Source organism: Glycine soja, chromosome 14, assembly GCF_004193775.1.
Source record: "Glycine soja cultivar W05 chromosome 14, ASM419377v2, whole genome shotgun sequence".
In the NCBI taxonomy this organism is placed as follows: domain Eukaryota; kingdom Viridiplantae; phylum Streptophyta; class Magnoliopsida; order Fabales; family Fabaceae; genus Glycine; species Glycine soja.
In genome coordinates this window covers 2,131,359-2,151,318 of record NC_041015.1, presented here as the reverse complement: position 1 = coordinate 2,151,318, position 19,960 = coordinate 2,131,359, and the positions used below count along the sequence as shown (strand labels likewise).

Below are 19,960 nucleotides of genomic sequence, written 5' to 3'. Positions count from 1 at the left end.
TCAAATTGATGAGATTTACTTTTTCTAAGATTATTGTCACCTTATTAAAATTTAATTTTTATATATCATATTAAATATACACAAAGATAATATATCTTGTTTTAAATAATTTATTTTCATAATTCCTTCCTCAATTTTAGTAATCTTATATCTTTAATTTATTTACTATATATTAATAAAATAAAGTGCCTATTTTAATACTAAAGGCGTTTTTAATATTTTTTTTCTTCATACGTGTTAATTTATCATATTTAATAACATGATATTTTCCTTACATGTTTTAATTTTAAAAAAAAAATACTTATGCTTTGGAAATATTTGTGCCATGCACCAATAACTTATTTAGTCTGCTTAGACCACATTTGTAGCTAGCAGGGCAGATGAACAAAACAAGATGGGAACCGCATATGAGCATTTTGGAATGAGCTCAGTTGCTGGAAAACAGTTCACAAACAGTAACATGGTAAGACTGTGGAATACAAGACCAGACTTGGATCATGTCAAGATTCCAAAAGCACGAGAGTCTTCTACAGTTATGCATAACAAAAAAAGTCGCAGAGACTGTGAAACAAAGGCTCCAAGTCATGTTGGGAATGCCAACAAAGGTTATTACAGTTGATAAGGACTGAGTTCATGTTCCATAAGGATATATAAGTTCATTCTATTGTCGATGTGAAAATTTTGGTGAGAGATAATCTGTTAGTATCTTTGTAAGCGTTTTTTTTAGCCTCGAGACCTCCTTAGGTCTTGGTGAAAGCCGGTAGTTTGCATGATTCACCACCTCTTCACCTCCCTCCGTTTTCTCAACCTGTCCTTCAATGCATTATTCGGCAAAGTTCTTTAAATCTCAGAACTCGGCAGACACAGAACAAGACCTCGAGCAGCAAGGAGAATTTCAAGATTTGTCATCTAACAGAGGCCAGTCAGAACTTGATTGCCTTGGAAGGCATTCTTCTTGGTCACGCTTCCTCTTTGTCCCCTCATGAACTCAAAAGCACAAATAATCCAAAGTTCCCAAGTGGAAGAATGGTACAGTGCAAGAACTTGAGCATCAAACTGGTCAAGAAATCACTAGCAGCTTAGTATTTTCTACATATCACTCTTCTCTGTCATTTTTTATAATTAGTTGACAATTGCTTATGCAGCAAAAACTGTTTGCAGTGTTAGTTGCAGGGCTAACAGAATAATTGCAGTGTTACTGGGCCGAACAGAATTACACACTCAGTGTTTTCTTCAAATTCCCCTCTCTTTCCCCCTCCCTTGCTCTTCTTTCTCTACACTAACTTGACTTCTTTTTTGTCACGAGGGAGTGAAATAGAGTATTTTTGTCATTCATATGCGCGTGAGCGTTCAATTGTATATGCATCAGACAGAACTGAACACGCATATCATGTTTGGAACAAAGGGGCATGCAATTCTATATTATTATAATGTGAGAAAGGAGGTGTAGGTGGCTAATATTGCGAAGTAAAGCGTAATAATTATATGCCATTAGATATCTGTTGGAGAAGGCAATTGACATGAGCCAAGTTAGGCAGAGTTAGGCTGAGTAATGCAAAAAACAATAATTTGTGGTTGGTTGGTATTACTTAACTCCATCCTACAAAATAATCATTCTTTTGGGGTCCTATTAAAATTTATTGTCACAATTGAACTACTTAAGCAATTCTATGAAGCAGAAAAGAGCGATTTGCTCTTTGTTACTGCACATTTTCCTCAAAGTGTCTTATGTTTGGTGAAATGGATAGAAAGCAAGAACAAGACAAGGGAAACTCAAACATGTCTGGCATTGATGTAGCTCTAATATCTCCCAAAGTCCCAAAAGCAGTTTCACCAGTTTCTTCTGCAGCAGCAGAAGGGGACACCTTAAGGCGACCACGTGGCCGGCCAGCTGGCTCCAAAAACAAACCTAAGCCACCAATAATTGTCACCAGAGATAGTGCTAATGCACTGAAGGCTCATGCCATGGAAGTAAGCTCAGGCTGTGATGTGAATGAAAGTTTGTTGAACTTTGCAAGGAGAAAGCAACGTGGCCTTTACATACTCAATGGAACAGGCTGTGTAACAAATGTAACATTGCGCCAACCAGGCTCAGCTGGTGCCATTGTGACCCTTCACGGTCGATTCGAGATTCTTTCACTTCTGGGGTCAATCCTTCCCCCACCAGCCCCTCCAGGGATCACAGGCCTCACAATTTACTTGGCAGGTGCTCAAGGGCAAGTTGTGGGAGGTGCTGTGGTTGGTGCTTTGATTGCTTCAGGCCCTCTTGTAATCATGGCTGCATCATTCATGCATGCTACTTTCGATCGCCTTCCATTGGAAGATGATGAACTTGCTGCTGCAATGCAGAATCAGCATTACCAAAATGGACGCACCCACCATCTTGATATTCTGACTTGTATGCAATCCCACAGAACCTGCTCATGAATGGTACAATGCCCCCAGAGATATACTCTTGGGCACCAGGGAGGAACTTCTCAAAAACCTGAAACTTAGCATACTATTGTTAGTTGTCGTCTCACATTCACAAAATGCACTGTCCTGTAGCTGTCAGGGGTCTTCCAAGGTTGACATTGCAAAACAAGATGATATGCTTATTCTGATGTATTAAGAATTATTTAGCAAATTAGTGGTATAATGATTTTCAATACAATAAGATCTACTTTTCAGAGTTAATATTGCATATTGCAGCATTTTGTGTTAGAACTTCAAAGCAAAACATGCATGAAGCACAGAAGTTGAGATTGGTAAGTCTAGCAAGGTTTGAACTACATTCACTAGCAAAAAAGCAAACTTTAGTTATCACTACACTAAACCAGCTAATAGTAAAGGTTGTATAAATATTAATTCTAAAATAGCTTTTTTCTGGAGGCCTAAAGCAAGAGTTTGAGTCACCTTATGCATGGTTTTAGCCTGCAGACAGACCTAGATTCAAATTTATACACGCTTTAATAGACACCACGTTCTCTAATTAAGTTACCAATATGACTGGAATAATTTGGGAAGACATAATATAACAATAATGAAATGGATTTTTGCATATTTGAATTTCATGTCATGGCCCTGTGCCCCAATCTTACTCTTTCTACTTTAGGACTTTTTTCCCCTTATCAAACTAAAAATCCAGTGTATTGACAAACAAATTGGATATTTGGTTCGATTGTGAGATCCTCATATATTGTAATTCTTCTCTGTATTAAAGCTACTTCCTTGTGTACAGATTGATTTTTAAATTCACGAGTTCATCCCTTCGGAGATAATCAATCTTGAAGTGCAAACTGGAGTCATTCAGTAAATAGTAAATCTCTCGAGCTTTAGGATGTAGCCTCCCCCCAGCCAAGAACTCATGAACCTCACCATATAGTTCTATTGAACTGCATCCTGCTCCTTCTCTGCCAATCTTTCTCTCATCAAAATTCTTTGCTCCATTGCCTCTTCAAATTGGTTGGATGCAGCCTGAACATTAGACATAAGTAAATAACCACTGGCATCACTTGGATTTAACTCACAGACTCTTTGTGCAGCTCGTTTCGCAATTTCTACATTCCCATGCTTCCTACAAGATGAAAGCAAAGACCCCCATATAATAAAATCAGCCTTTAGAGGCATACCCTTTATTAGTTGTTCTGCTTCTTCTAGTAGCGCAGCTTGACCTAGCACTTCAACCATGCAAGTGTAGTGTTTTATGGATGGCTCAATCTCATACTTATTCATCATCAGAGAAAAATAGTCCCTTGCTTTTCCTACTGCTCCTATATATTTACAAGCAGTTAAAACACCAATGAAACTTACATGGTCTGGCTTTAAATCTGAGGCTTCAAGCTTAGAGAAGTACTCAATTGCTTTTCTCTCATAACCATTCAGGGCAAGTCCTATTATAATGGAGTTCCAACATGATAATCCTCTTGTGGGTGATGCCTCAAACACTTCAATAGCCTTTACAATAACTCCACACTTGCAGTACATGTCAATAATTGCTGTGAGAACAATGACATTCAACTCAAAATGACCCCTTTTTACATAATCATGAACCCACTCCCCATGTTTAAGTGCTCCTAAATGGGCACAAGCACTTAACAAGCTCACCATTGTAAATTCACTAGGCTCAACCCTTTCTCCCTGCATCTTGCGGAAAAGCTCCAATGCCTCCATCAGCCTCTTATTCCTAACATAACCACTAATCATAGAATTCCAAGTAACTCTGGTTCTTGTAGGCATGTTATCAAACAACCTCCTAGACTTATCAACCTCCCCACACTTAGCAAGCCCCATAATCATAGAATTGCAAGCCACCACATCAAGATCCACAAGTTCATCAAACACTCTCCTAGCCTCACTCAATAACCCACTATTAGCATACATGTAAATGATAGTATTTTGAATAAACTGGTCCTTCTCAAGACCCAACTTAACAACCCTCCCATGAAGCTGAGCTCCATCATAGCCAGCACCCAGTTGAGGCATAAGCTTGAAACAGAAGGGTAAGTCAAGCGTTGGGGCAGAACTGAAGAACACAACATATCAACAAAAAGAGATATTGCAAGATGAGGGGTTGAGCTCCGAGAGAAGCCAAATAGCAATCAAGAATCTGCAGCAAGCATTATCAGTAGGACTGTATATGGAATACACCAATCTGGACTCATTTCCTCTCATGCATAGATTGCCTCCAATAGAGTATCATGCATTTGGTTCTCAAAGTTTTTCCTCTCCCATCCATAACGTTGTAAGTTTTCTGTCCAATAATCCATGCATGTATTTCTTCAAGTGACTTCAATAAGATTTTATCATAAGCTCTACTTTAATGGTTTAAGCGTTGTATTATTTCATGATTCTGCTCTACTAATACTTACTAGATCTTTATTGTCATTAATATCAGCAAGGTATGTTTCCTTTATTGGGTCATGGAGCTGGACCAAGATCTTTGTCTTTATCATCACATTTCTCATCAGCTTTTGGCTCCTTACCGTATACACTTGTACAGTCTCACATTCTGGCACCTTCTCCACCAACAAATGTTGTGCATTCTCATATTCTGACTTCAGAAAGTCCTACACATAATCTGGTTCTGACTACTACACATTATACAAGTCTTGTACCTTTACCTTCTCAGACCCTATACATCCAAGAAGAACTTGTGCAGCAAGGAGATTTTCAAGATTTGTCATCGCGACGGAATACATCGAAATTGGCCAACAAACCACCACTGACAGCAGCTTACTTTCTACGTATTGTCTTTTTTCTACATTTCTTTCGTTTTATTAGTTGAAGAGCCTAACGATTGAAAATATGTTTAAATACATTTTAGTTTGAAAATGTATAATTTAGTTTTTAAGAACTTATTAATTATAAGAATAGTGTCTTTGGTCAATCACAATGCTAGTCCTTTTTATAATATTTATGGTTTTCTATTTCTAGACATGATTTTGATTTTTTTTTTTTAACTTCAATGTGTAGTTGTGTCTCCTTGGATTCATCTACATGAAAATTAAGAATTAAGTAAGATTGGACAAAAAAGAATCTAAATAAGATGAAATTCTATGAAAATGAGTATTATGTGTAATAAAAACCTGAAAAATCTAATATTTATATATATTTCTTTTGTCATTACTAATAAGGCTCATTTTTATACAGTTTCATTGGTTTTAGTCGTTAATTTTTTTTAATTGGTTTTAGGCGTCGATTATTTACAGGTTTTGACCCATAATAAGTCCAAATCTATTGACACTAAAAAGGAATTCATGCTTGATGCAATGCGAGAGGATCCAAAACTAATCAGATGTCTCAGACGTTGTATATGAGAAGATCTCAAAATTAGATGCTAGGATAGGCGTCTCAAATGTGAATATGCAGTAAAAATCGTGTGGCTTACCATATATAGCATTCAACTTGAATTCCTTTCTAACGTCTCTAACACAGACCTTCTAGTGAAAATCAACCAATGTTGATTCTTTGAAATAGTTTTACTTAATTTAATTAATTAGTTTTAATTTTAAATTTGACTTGCATTTTAAAACTACAATCTAGATACAATATATCAAATTGATGGATTTACTTTTTCTAAGATTATTGTCACCTTATTAAAATTAATTTTTATATATCATATTAAATATACACAAAGATAATATATCTTGTTTAAATAATTTATTTTCATAATTCCTTCCTCAATTTAGTAATCTTTACTTTAATTTATTTACTATAATATTAATAAAATAAAGTGCCTATTTTAATACTAAAGGGCGTTTAAATATTTTTTTCTTCATACGTGTTAATTTATCATATTAATAACATGATATTTTCCTTACATGTTTTTAATTTTAAAAAAAAAAACTTATGCTTTGGAAATATTTGTGCCATGCACCAAATAACTTATTTAGTCTGCTTAGACCACATTGTAGCTAGCAGGGCAGATGAACAAAACAAGATGGGAACCGCATATGAGCATTTTGGAATAGCTCAGTTGCTGGAAAACAGTTCACAAACAGTAACATGGTAAGACTGTGGAATACAAGACCAGACTTGGATCATGTCAGATTCCAAAAGCACGAGAGTCTTCTACAGTTATGCATAACAAAAAAAGTCGCAGAGACTGTGAAACAAAGGCTCCAAGTCATGTTGGAATGCAACAAAGGTTATTACAGTTGATAAGGACTGAGTTCATGTTCCATAAGGATATATAAGTTCATTCTATTGTCGATGTGAAAATTTGGTGAGAGATAATCTGTTAGTATCTTTGTAAGCGTTTTTTTTAGCCTCGAGACCTCCTTAGGTCTTGGTGAAAGCCGGTAGTTTGCATGATTCACCACCTCTTCACCTCCCTCCGTTTTCTCAACCTGTCCTTCAATGCATTATTCGGCAAAGTTCTTTAAATCTCAGAACTCGGCAGACACAGAACAAGACCTCGAGCAGCAAGGAGAATTTCAAGATTTGTCATCTAACAGAGGCCAGTCAGAACTTGATTGCCTGGAAGGCATTCTTCTTGGTCACGCTTCTCTTTGTCCCCTCATGAACTCAAAAGCACAAATAATCCAAAGTTCCCAAGTGAAGAATGGTACAGTGCAAGAACTTGAGCATCAAACTGGTCAAGAAATCACTACAGCTTAGTATTTTCTACATATCACTCTTCTCTGTCATTTTTTATAATTAGTTGACAATTGCTTATGCAGCAAAAACTGGTTTGCAGTGTTAGTTGCAGGCTAACAGAATAATTGCAGTGTTACTGGGCCGAACAGAATTACACACTCAGTGTTTTCTTCAAATTCCCTCTCTTTCCCCTCCCTTGCTCTTCTTTCTCTACACTAACTTGACTTCTTTTTTGTCACGAGGGAGTGAAATAGAGTATTTTTGTCATTCATATGCGCGTGAGCGTTCAATTGTATATGCATCAGACAGAACTGAACACGCATATCATGTTGGAACAAAGGGGCATGCAATTCTATATTTATTATAATGTGAGAAAGGAGGTGTAGGTGGCTAATATTGCGAAGTAAAGCGTAATAATTATATGCCATTAGATATCTGTTGGAGAAGGCAATTGACATGAGCCAAGTTAGCAGAGTTAGGCTGAGTAATGCAAAAACAATAATTTGTGGTTGGTTGTATTACTTAACTCCATCCTACAAAATAATCATTCTTTTGGGGTCCTATTAAAATTTATTTGTCACATTGAACTACTTAAGCAATTCTATGAAGCAGAAAAGAGCGATTTGCTCTTTGTTACTGCACATTTTCCTCAAAGTGTCTTATGTTTGGTGAAATGGAAAAGCAAGAACAAGACAAGGGAACTCAAACATGTCTGGCATTGATGTTAGCTCTAATATCTCCCAAAGTCCCAAAGCAGTTTCACCAGTTTCTTCTGCAGCAGCAGAAGGGGACACCTTAAGGCGACCACGTGGCCGGCCAGCTGGCTCCAAAAACAAACCTAAGCCACCAATAATTGTCACCAGAGATAGTGCTAATGCACTGAAGGCTCATGCCATGGAAGTAAGCTCAGGCTGTGATGTGAATGAAAGTTTGTTGAACTTTGCAAGGAGAAAGCAACGTGGCCTTTACACATACTCAATGGAACAGGCTGTGTACAAATGGTAAATAATAATTATAATTTTTTAAAAACTTATATAACTTGTTTATAATTTGAAGAATATTGATTGCATAAATAAAATATAATTTTCTATAATTTAGTTATATTATGGTTTGTCATTCGACACATACTAAATATTTGATAGGATTAAAATTTAGACTTAAATGTAATTATGATTCCTCTATTTTATTTCATCCATAATTTTAATTTTTCTATTTTAAAATTGAAGCATTTGGTTCTTTATTTATAAAAAAAAACTTGATTTTGGTCATTTCATTTTAAAAGAAAGACATTTAATGCTCCTATTTTAGAAAATTTGTAATTCTAGTTAACTTTTCAATTTTTTCTACATTTTATTTCTTTTGTTTTGGTCTAATTTAATCATAAAATTAACATATTCATTTAAGATATCCTCAAGAAATGATTTAATTAATTATAAAATAAAAAATAAAAGAAATAAAATGTAAGAAAAATTAAATTTTAAACCAAAACTATGAATTTTTTAAAATATGGGATCAAAATTTTGAATTTTCTAAAATATAGGGATTAAGTGTTTATATTTTAAAATAGGAGAACTAAAATTATAAATTTTTAAACTAGAAAAATCAAATGTCTCAATTTTAAAATAGAAAAATCAAAATTATGAATTGTGTAAAATAGAAAGATCAAAATTACATTTAAGCCTATAATGACTTAAATGCAATTATGATCCCCTATTTTGTTTATGTAATCAATATTTGAATTATAGAAAATCAATAATATAAGCCTAAAACTTACATAACTTGTTTATCATATTTTTATCATATTTTATCCTTACTCTGTTTTCATGTTTTATCATATCCTAACAATCAAATGAATGATTAACTTAATAAGCTGAAAGTAAATTCAATAATTTATTAGTGGAGATTGTCAAGATTTACAACCGTGATTGTGATGGATTTTATTTATTTATTTTGCTAAAAGTGATTTCGATGGATAGAGATAATAATTTTACTTTTACTTTTTTTAATGCGACGGATAGAGACAACAAAAAAAAGTACTCTAATTTTTCAAAAAAAGGTTGGAATGTGAAATAAATAATGTAAATATAATAACTCAAATAATTAAATAATTAATTTAATATAGTAACTCAAAAGGTAAATTTTTAAAAGGTACACCAATCCAATTTAGTGATTTTAAAAGCAAACTACAACAATTTGGTGAAAAATCCTTTTTATGATTCGCTGTGAATAATGATTTAGGTTTAACTTCAAGTGGTAAGGAATACGATCTTTGGTCAAGTAGAGAAGGCAAGACTGAGAGTGAACAAGCTGGTGTGCTGTGCAGAAAGGATCACCTTACGTGACTAATTCTAATGGTAATCTTATTTTATTGCTTAATATCATCCCTTTCTAGTTAATGTTTCATGTATGTATATTGACGTGGGTTTCATTGTTGCTTTGTCTTTCAATATTGTCATAAATATTTGTAGTTTATGTCAGAACCTGGTGTAGCCACTGACCAGGAAGAGATTGAGTTAGTTTGTCCTTCAGTTACATTAATTTTCCATAGCATCTGGTATGGGGGAACATACGAATAGGTGAATTTTTCAAGCAATCTGGTGGTTCACGTGAATTCAAAGGAATTATGTTTTTTTTATTATTTAATTTTGATCATACAAGTGATCCTTCTTGAACAATTTAATTTAATCTCAAGTAAACCCTTAAAATAGTTTAAAACCGTATAATAATTTAGTCATTAATTACAATTTTAAAAATAATCCATCAAATCGTTCTCAACTTTATAATTAAAAAGTCACTTTCATACATGCATTAGTTGTATAATAATATATAGACTATATCCCTAAAATTTTTATGTGATATGAAAATGAAACTCCAGAGGGATTATGCAAAACATCTTCAACATGCATTATTAATTTGTATAACTCAAATTATTCCTTAATATTGTTATTTACAGACTAAAAATTTAGATTTTTTTATGAATATTAAATTATATGTTATTTTTTTATTAGTAAATGTTAATTATTATTTTTGTTAGCAAAAAGATTTAAATTCATGATCTTTCTCTTCCTTTAACTTTTTTCTTCATCATCAGATCAATCTTAGAATCCCCTCCTTATAAATTTTATATGATGTGAGAAAATGAAAATATTGTATAATAATGACACATTGGTATAACACTGTCATTTGAAAACTGCAATATGGAATTATTTGTCTGTAAAATTGATGCAGTGATTTATCAGCATTTGCTCAAGTTTCTGGATCTGGAATTTCAGCAAGTTCAAGCCATTTTCCATGTCAAAGTCATTCTGAACACCCAATTACTGGCAATTCACAAACATCAAACATGATAGCAATTTTTGATTTTCATACAGAAATGGTTGATGACCTACTTTCATCTCTTCAAGAGCATGAAGAGCACTCAACAACACCATATGCCCAAGACCTAATTGTGCAGTCCCCAAAGCACTACTACTTTCAACAATTTATAAGACTACCCCAAGGTCTTCAAATAGCAATCAAGAATCTGCAGCAAGCATTATCAGGTAGGACTGTATATGGAATACACCAATCTTGGACTCAATTTCCTCTCATGCATAGATTGCCTCCAATAGAGTATCATGCATTTGGTTCTCAAAGTTTTTCCTCTCCCATCCATAACGTTGTAAGTTTTCTGTCCAATAATCCATGCATGTATTTCTTCAAGTGACTTCAATAAGATTTTATCATAAGCTCTACTTTAATGGTTTAAGCGTTGTATTATTTCATGATTCTGCTCTACTAATACTTACTAGATCTTTATTGTCATTAATATCAGCAAGGTATGTTTCCTTTATTGGGTCATGGAGCTGGACCAAGATCTTTGTCTTTATCATCACATTCTCATCAGCTTTTGGCTCCCTTACCGTATACACTTGTACAGTCTCACATTCTGGCACCTTCTCCACCAACAAATGTTGTGCATTCTCATATTCTGACTTCAGAAAGTCCTACACATAATCTGGTTCTGACTACTACACATTATACAAGTCTTGTACCTTTACCTTCTCAGACCCTATACATCCAAGAAGAACTTGTGCAGCAAGGAGATTTTCAAGATTTGTCATCCGACGGAATACATCGAAATTGGCCAACAAACCACCACTGACAGCAGCTTACTTTCTACGTATTGTCTTTTTTCTACATTTCTTTCGTTTTTATTAGTTGAAGAGCCTAACGATTGAAAATATGTTTAAATACATTTAGTTTGAAAATGTATAATTTAGTTTTAAGAACTTATTAATTATAAGAATAGTGTCTTTGGTCAATCACAATGCTAGTCCTTTTATAATATTTATGGTTTTCTATTTCTAGACATGATTTTGATTTTTTTTTTTTTAACTTCAATGTGTAAGTTGTGTCTCCTTGGATTCATCTACATGAAAATTAAGAATTAAGTAAGATTGGACAAAAAAGAATCTAAATAAGATGAAAATTCTATGAAAAATGAGTATTATGTGTAATAAAAACCTGAAAAATCTAATATTTATATATATTCTTTTGTCATTACTAATAAGGCTCATTTTTTATACAGTTTTCATTGGTTTTAGTCGTTAATTTTTTTTTAATTGGTTTTAGGCGTCGATTATTTACAGGTTTTGACCCATAATAAGTCCAAATCTATTGACACTAAAAAGGAATTCATGCTTGATGCAATGCGAGAGGATCCAAAACTAATCAGATGTCTCAGACGTTGTATATGAGAAGATCTCAAAATTAGATGCTAGGATAGCGTCTCAAATGTTGAATATGCAGTAAAAATCGTGTGGCTTACCATATATAGCATTCAACTTGAATTCCTTTCTAACGTCTCTAACACAGACCTTCTAGTGAAAATCAACCAATGTTGATTCTTTGAAATAGTTTTACTTAATTTAATTAATTAGTTTTAATTTTAAAATTTGACTTGCATTTTAAAACTACAATCTAGATACAATATATCAAATTGATGAGATTTACTTTTTCTAAGATTATTGTCACCTTATTAAAATTTAATTTTTATATATCATATTAAATATACACAAAGATAATATATCTTGTTTTAAATAATTTATTTTCATAATTCCTTCCTCAATTTTAGTAATCTTATATCTTTAATTTATTTACTATATATTAATAAAATAAAGTGCCTATTTTAATACTAAAGGCGTTTTTAATATTTTTTTTCTTCATACGTGTTAATTTATCATATTTAATAACATGATATTTTCCTTACATGTTTTAATTTTAAAAAAAAATACTTATGCTTTGGAAATATTTGTGCCATGCACCAATAACTTATTTAGTCTGCTTAGACCACATTTGTAGCTAGCAGGGCAGATGAACAAAACAAGATGGGAACCGCATATGAGCATTTTGGAATGAGCTCAGTTGCTGGAAAACAGTTCACAAACAGTAACATGGTAAGACTGTGGAATACAAGACCAGACTTGGATCATGTCAAGATTCCAAAAGCACGAGAGTCTTCTACAGTTATGCATAACAAAAAAAGTCGCAGAGACTGTGAAACAAAGGCTCCAAGTCATGTTGGGAATGCCAACAAAGGTTATTACAGTTGATAAGGACTGAGTTCATGTTCCATAAGGATATATAAGTTCATTCTATTGTCGATGTGAAAATTTTGGTGAGAGATAATCTGTTAGTATCTTTGTAAGCGTTTTTTTTAGCCTCGAGACCTCCTTAGGTCTTGGTGAAAGCCGGTAGTTTGCATGATTCACCACCTCTTCACCTCCCTCCGTTTTCTCAACCTGTCCTTCAATGCATTATTCGGCAAAGTTCTTTAAATCTCAGAACTCGGCAGACACAGAACAAGACCTCGAGCAGCAAGGAGAATTTCAAGATTTGTCATCTAACAGAGGCCAGTCAGAACTTGATTGCCTTGGAAGGCATTCTTCTTGGTCACGCTTCCTCTTTGTCCCCTCATGAACTCAAAAGCACAAATAATCCAAAGTTCCCAAGTGGAAGAATGGTACAGTGCAAGAACTTGAGCATCAAAACTGGTCAAGAAATCACTAGCAGCTTAGTATTTTCTACATATCACTCTTCTCTGTCATTTTTTATAATTAGTTGACAATTGCTTATGCAGCAAAAACTGTTTGCAGTGTTAGTTGCAGGGCTAACAGAATAATTGCAGTGTTACTGGGCCGAACAGAATTACACACTCAGTGTTTTCTTCAAATTCCCCTCTCTTTCCCCCTCCCTTGCTCTTCTTTCTCTACACTAACTTGACTTCTTTTTTGTCACGAGGGAGTGAAATAGAGTATTTTTGTCATTCATATGCGCGTGAGCGTTCAATTGTATATGCATCAGACAGAACTGAACACGCATATCATGTTTGGAACAAAGGGGCATGCAATTCTATATTATTATAATGTGAGAAAGGAGGTGTAGGTGGCTAATATTGCGAAGTAAAGCGTAATAATTATATGCCATTAGATATCTGTTGGAGAAGGCAATTGACATGAGCCAAGTTAGGCAGAGTTAGGCTGAGTAATGCAAAAAACAATAATTTGTGGTTGGTTGGTATTACTTAACTCCATCCTACAAAATAATCATTCTTTTGGGGTCCTATTAAAATTTATTGTCACAATTGAACTACTTAAGCAATTCTATGAAGCAGAAAAGAGCGATTTGCTCTTTGTTACTGCACATTTTCCTCAAAGTGTCTTATGTTTGGTGAAATGGATAGAAAGCAAGAACAAGACAAGGGAAACTCAAACATGTCTGGCATTGATGTAGCTCTAATATCTCCCAAAGTCCCAAAAGCAGTTTCACCAGTTTCTTCTGCAGCAGCAGAAGGGGACACCTTAAGGCGACCACGTGGCCGGCCAGCTGGCTCCAAAAACAAACCTAAGCCACCAATAATTGTCACCAGAGATAGTGCTAATGCACTGAAGGCTCATGCCATGGAAGTAAGCTCAGGCTGTGATGTGAATGAAAGTTTGTTGAACTTTGCAAGGAGAAAGCAACGTGGCCTTTACATACTCAATGGAACAGGCTGTGTAACAAATGTAACATTGCGCCAACCAGGCTCAGCTGGTGCCATTGTGACCCTTCACGGTCGATTCGAGATTCTTTCACTTCTGGGGTCAATCCTTCCCCCACCAGCCCCTCCAGGGATCACAGGCCTCACAATTTACTTGGCAGGTGCTCAAGGGCAAGTTGTGGGAGGTGCTGTGGTTGGTGCTTTGATTGCTTCAGGCCCTCTTGTAATCATGGCTGCATCATTCATGCATGCTACTTTCGATCGCCTTCCATTGGAAGATGATGAACTTGCTGCTGCAATGCAGAATCAGCATTACCAAAATGGACGCACCCACCATCTTGATATTTCTGACTTGTATGCAATCCCACAGAACCTGCTCATGAATGGTACAATGCCCCCAGAGATATACTCTTGGGCACCAGGGAGGAACTTCTCAAAAACCTGAAACTTAGCATACTATTTGTTAGTTGTCGTCTCACATTCACAAAATGCACTGTCCTGTAGCTGTCAGGGGTCTTCCAAGGTTGACATTGCAAAACAAGATGATATGCTTATTCTGATGTATTAAGAATTATTTTAGCAAATTAGTGGGTATAATGATTTTCAATACAATAAGATCTACTTTTCAGAGTTAATATTGCATATTGCAGCATTTTGTGTTAGAACTTCAAAGCAAAACATGCATGAAGCACAGAAGTTGAGATTGGTAAGTCTAGCAAGGTTTGAACTACATTCACTAGCAAAAAAGCAAACTTTAGTTATCACTACACTAAACCAGCTAATAGTAAAGGTTGTATAAATATTAATTCTAAATAGCTTTTTTCTGGAGGCCTAAAGCAAGAGTTTGAGTCACCTTATGCATGGTTTTAGCCCTGCAGACAGACCTAGATTCAAATTTATACACGCTTTAATAGACACCACGTTCTCTAATTAAGTTACCAATATGACTGGAATAATTTGGGAAGACATAATATAACAATAATGAAATGGATTTTTGCATATTTGAATTTCATGTCATGGCCCTGTGCCCCAATCTTACTCTTTCTACTTTAGGAACTTTTTTCCCCTTATCAAACTAAAAATCCCAGTGTATTGACAAACAAATTGGATATTTGGTTCGATTGTGAGATCCTCATATATTGTAATTCTTCTCTGTATTAAAGCTACTTCCTTGTGTACAGATTGATTTTTAAATTTCACGAGTTCATCCCTTCGGAGATAATCAATCTTGAAGTGCAAAACTGGAGTCATTCAGTAAATAGTAAATCTCTCGAGCTTTAGGATGTAGCCTCCCCCCAGCCAAGAACTCATGAACCTCACCATATAGTTCTATTGAACTGCATCCTGGCTCCTTCTCTGCCAATCTTTCTCTCATCAAAATTCTTTGCTCCATTGCCTCTTCAAATTGGTTGGATGCAGCCTGAACATTAGACATAAGTAAATAACCACTGGCATCACTTGGATTTAACTCACAGACTCTTTGTGCAGCTCGTTTCGCAATTTCTACATTCCCATGCTTCCTACAAGATGAAAGCAAAGACCCCCATATAATAAAATCAGCCTTTAGAGGCATACCCTTTATTAGTTGTTCTGCTTCTTCTAGTAGCGCAGCTTGACCTAGCACTTCAACCATGCAAGTGTAGTGTTTTATGGATGGCTCAATCTCATACTTATTCATCATCAGAGAAAAATAGTCCCTTGCTTTTCCTACTGCTCCTATATATTTACAAGCAGTTAAAACACCAATGAAACTTACATGGTCTGGCTTTAAATCTGAGGCTTCAAGCTTAGAGAAGTACTCAATTGCTTTTCTCTCATAACCATTCAGGGCAAGTCCTATTATAATGGAGTTCCAACATGATAATCCTCTTGTGGGTGATGCCTCAAACACTTCAATAGCCTTTACAATAACTCCACACTTGCAGTACATGTCAATAATTGCTGTGAGAACAATGACATTCAACTCAAAATGACCCCTTTTTACATAATCATGAACCCACTCCCCATGTTTAAGTGCTCCTAAATGGGCACAAGCACTTAACAAGCTCACCATTGTAAATTCACTAGGCTCAACCCTTTCTCCCTGCATCTTGCGGAAAAGCTCCAATGCCTCCATCAGCCTCTTATTCCTAACATAACCACTAATCATAGAATTCCAAGTAACTCTGGTTCTTGTAGGCATGTTATCAAACAACCTCCTAGACTTATCAACCTCCCCACACTTAGCAAGCCCCATAATCATAGAATTGCAAGCCACCACATCAAGATCCACAAGTTCATCAAACACTCTCCTAGCCTCACTCAATAACCCACTATTAGCATACATGTAAATGATAGTATTTTGAATAAACTGGTCCTTCTCAAGACCCAACTTAACAACCCTCCCATGAAGCTGAGCTCCATCATAGCCAGCACCCAGTTGAGCATAAGCCTTGAAAACAGAAGGGTAAGTCAAGCGTTGGGGCAGAACTGAAGAACACAACATATCAACAAAAAGAGATATTGCAAGATGAGGGGTTGAGCTCCGAGAGAAGCCTCTGATGATTGTGTTCCAGCAATAAAGGTTTGGGCTTGGAATGGTGGTGAAGAGCAAGTAGGCATAGTTGATGTCACCAGATGAAGAGGCGCAGAAAGTGAGGACGCGGCTAGCAGCAACGGTGTGGTGAGCAAGGCCGGTTTTGATGATGTGGGCATGGATCTTTTGGAGGTCTTTCATGTTGGTGCATTGGGTTTGGAGCATGGTGAGGCATGGTTGGTCGGAGATGAACTTTGCTATGGAGGGTGATGATGATGATGATGGAGGAAGTGCAGAACAAAGAGTTGACATTGTTATTGTGTGTGGTCGGGACCGAGGAAAGATAGATGATGAGTGGACACTGCACTTCCCTTTTGAGCTGGAAATTCATAACTAACTAGATATAAATCAGCAAACTGTGGGACTACTAAATATCTAAGAAAAAAATGATCCCCTCTTTATCAAATTAGAAAAAAAAATTATAAAATGTTTTTTATTTTATTGGATTCTTTTAAATAATTAAGTAATCAATACATGATTATAAAAATATGAATGTTTTAATATTCAATAGTTTAAAGCAAACAAAAAGGAAAAATATTTAAAATTTGTTTGTGCAAAAAGTCAAATAATTCAAAAGATATTTCAAAATTATTAGATTAGTTGTGTTTTACTTTAAAAGAGGGCCTTCATCTATTTTTTTCTTTAGTTTTATTTTCTAATATTTTTCACCACATTCGCTTTAGTAGTATTTTCATACTCAATGAGTATAGTTTAGTTTGTAGCAAGTTGAGTTTGTGAGAAAAGATTTTGATCCGTTAGAATATATCATTGAAAAAATAGTTTTAAGTGTAATTAAGTTTGAATCAAAGATTAGTTATATAACTGATTTAAAGGATCATGTAAAAGTATTAAGGGGTTTCACCAAAAAGAAAAGGTCCTACTTATGATAATTAACAAAAAAAAAATTGTATTTTTCTAATGTCTGAATTCTATTATCATGCATCTTTTCTTGGAGGTTCTTTTGTAGGTTATTTAGCCTTTTTCAAGTTGTTTTTACCATTAAGCTCCAAATGAATTACATCTGAAAGCATTTAATCTAGTTAGTTAAATTGTGATATTTGTTATGAATGCGGGTTAACACAGTGGTTAACTATCTAGAATGAACTTTTATATTTTTTGAGGGTCCCCCTGACGTCACTTTCACCCCGTTGATGGACATCCTTTCTTAGAGAGATTCCTTAGCATCTTGTAAGTAGTTGAGTAGTTGCAATTGGATGGAACTTTTTGTGGCTCTAACCTGTGTAATAATCCTTTATATAATAACCCTCTATTGACTGTCACAGGCTCCCAATATGTCATTGATATTCTGTTGGGTAGTATTTGAACTGTCTTTCCATTCTATCATTTTCAACACCAAAAAGAAAATTGTGATATTTGTATAAGAAAAATTAACTAAAAAATAATAACCTGAGACTCAATTGCATTTGATCCTCTAATATGTCACCTACTATCTTTCATTTAGCACTTTCTAACATACCAAGTATTTTTAAAATAAAAATGAATTATAAATAAATTTATGTAACCTTTAATCAAAACCTGAAAATACTGTAATAATAATAGGCTATGATTTTCATGATATAACATATAATGAGGATTGGATGGTTATCAATTGTAAATAAATTCTACACTTGATCATTAATATTTTAAATTAAATGACCGTTCAAATCTAAGATTGGTGTCAATCAAATAAAAAAATCAATTATGATTGTTTGTATTTTAAATAATTGAATCATTAATTATTGACAGTAAATTATTTTCCGAAATAACTTTAGTTTTGGGGATAATTTTTTTTTTGCTAATGTATATTATTTTAAGTAATAAAAGATTTTAGATTTCAACTTTATTGTCTATCATTATATTTAAAAAAAAAAACTTTTGTGATCATGCCAATCAAGAAGCACAGTCTACTCAACAGATAACAAATCACATTATTTTACTTTAAAAACAATAGAAAATTGGGAATAATATTATCTCGTATGACATGATCTAAGTAATTTATAGTGGGAATTCAATGACTTTGATACAATTAGTTAGTTCACTTCAATATTTATCAAAAATAAGTTAGTTTAACTCACTTCAACAAAGTTTGACCTTTATGCTGATGAACAAACATGGGACATGGGTTGGGCTGCAATATCATGGCCACCGTTCTTCACAACAAAAACATGGAATCAGTTAAAGTTAAAATTATGAAAAAGCTGATAGGACAATCAAATGGCAGCAATAGGTAATGACACTTTTGCTCCTGCACGTACAAGTCACAGTCAAATAACAATTAACAACCCAACCGTGTCACACCTTGATTGAAAACAAAAATATCATAACTAAAAATAATACTTTTAATTTTCCCTTGATTTAGGAACATAATAACTGCATGTGTAAAAACAGGGCATAAAAAAACGGAGAGAAAATCAGAAACACAATTTTCATATAGAGGATCTTAGGAAGAAGATTGAATATAGGGAGCGTTTCACATGGATGAATTTTTTCATTCGTGAGAATCGATTTTTTTTTAATAAAATAAAATAAAATGTATTTGGTTCATCATTATGAATTTTAGATATTTTTTAGGAGTTAAAGAATTATCATTTTTATCAATTATTTTAATTATTTATTATATTATATAATTGAATAAAAAATGACATGATGATTTTATTATAGTAAAAGAAAAATTAAACTAAAAACAAATAAGTTGACGTATGATGATTTGAACGTTTTTTTATTTTCATTTAAAAAATAGAAAATAAGAGTGAATATATATTTTTTAAAAATTCATAAAATATTTTCTTTGAAAAAATGAAAATATTTTCAAAAATAGGTTCTAAAATAAAAATAATATATCAATATTTTCAATCTTTTCTGAAGAAGTAAGAAATTTAAAGTATTTTGTTGTTGATGCATATTTTTTAAATCTTGAAAATTTGAAAATAAAAATTATTTTCAAAAAATTAAAACATAAAATAAACATTCAAACCAAGTACCACTTCCACCTTCCCATGAAAAAGTTTTTGTAAAAAATTGGTTAAAAAATCATTCTTAAGAAATATCTCCTAGGAATTTTATTTTTTAAAATGCATACCAAATATGAAAAACTAAGAAAACATTTTATAGGAGAATTTTTTTTCATGTTGGACAATCATGTTTACGGAAAACAAGTAAAATCTTTTTTGGTTGATCATAAAAAACATTTACATAAATTTCTTAGAAATCAAAAAGTTATGTCATATTTTTTATTAATTATTTTAATTATTTATCACATTAATAATAGTAACGTAATGTTTTTA

At 33.7% G+C, this 19,960-nt stretch overlaps 3 protein-coding genes and 1 pseudogene across 3 annotated transcripts; 2 read left to right on the top strand and 2 right to left on the bottom strand.

The window, feature by feature from the left end:
* Positions 1 to 1,619: 1,619 nt before the first annotated feature.
* LOC114385216 lies at positions 1,620 to 2,489 on the top strand (annotated as a pseudogene).
* An 877-nt stretch (positions 2,490 to 3,366) lies between these two features.
* On the bottom strand, positions 3,367 to 5,165 carry LOC114385215 (pentatricopeptide repeat-containing protein At2g42920, chloroplastic-like). Its single transcript, XM_028345234.1, has 2 exons — positions 5,086 to 5,165; positions 3,367 to 4,504 (listed from the first exon to the last, which is right to left on the bottom strand). The coding sequence occupies exons 1-2, from the start codon at positions 5,163 to 5,165 to the stop codon at positions 3,367 to 3,369; spliced, it is 1,218 nt and encodes a 405-aa protein (XP_028201035.1).
* Positions 5,166 to 13,675: 8,510 nt separating this feature from the next.
* Positions 13,676 to 14,709, top strand: LOC114384984 (AT-hook motif nuclear-localized protein 16-like). Its single transcript, XM_028344869.1, has one exon. The coding sequence runs from the start codon at positions 13,785 to 13,787 to the stop codon at positions 14,544 to 14,546; it is 762 nt and encodes a 253-aa protein (XP_028200670.1). The 5' UTR covers positions 13,676 to 13,784; the 3' UTR covers positions 14,547 to 14,709.
* Positions 14,710 to 15,045: 336 nt separating this feature from the next.
* Positions 15,046 to 17,004, bottom strand: LOC114384983 (pentatricopeptide repeat-containing protein At2g42920, chloroplastic-like). Its single transcript, XM_028344868.1, has one exon. The coding sequence runs from the start codon at positions 16,926 to 16,928 to the stop codon at positions 15,324 to 15,326; it is 1,605 nt and encodes a 534-aa protein (XP_028200669.1). The 5' UTR covers positions 16,929 to 17,004; the 3' UTR covers positions 15,046 to 15,323.
* Positions 17,005 to 19,960: the final 2,956 nt, after the last annotated feature.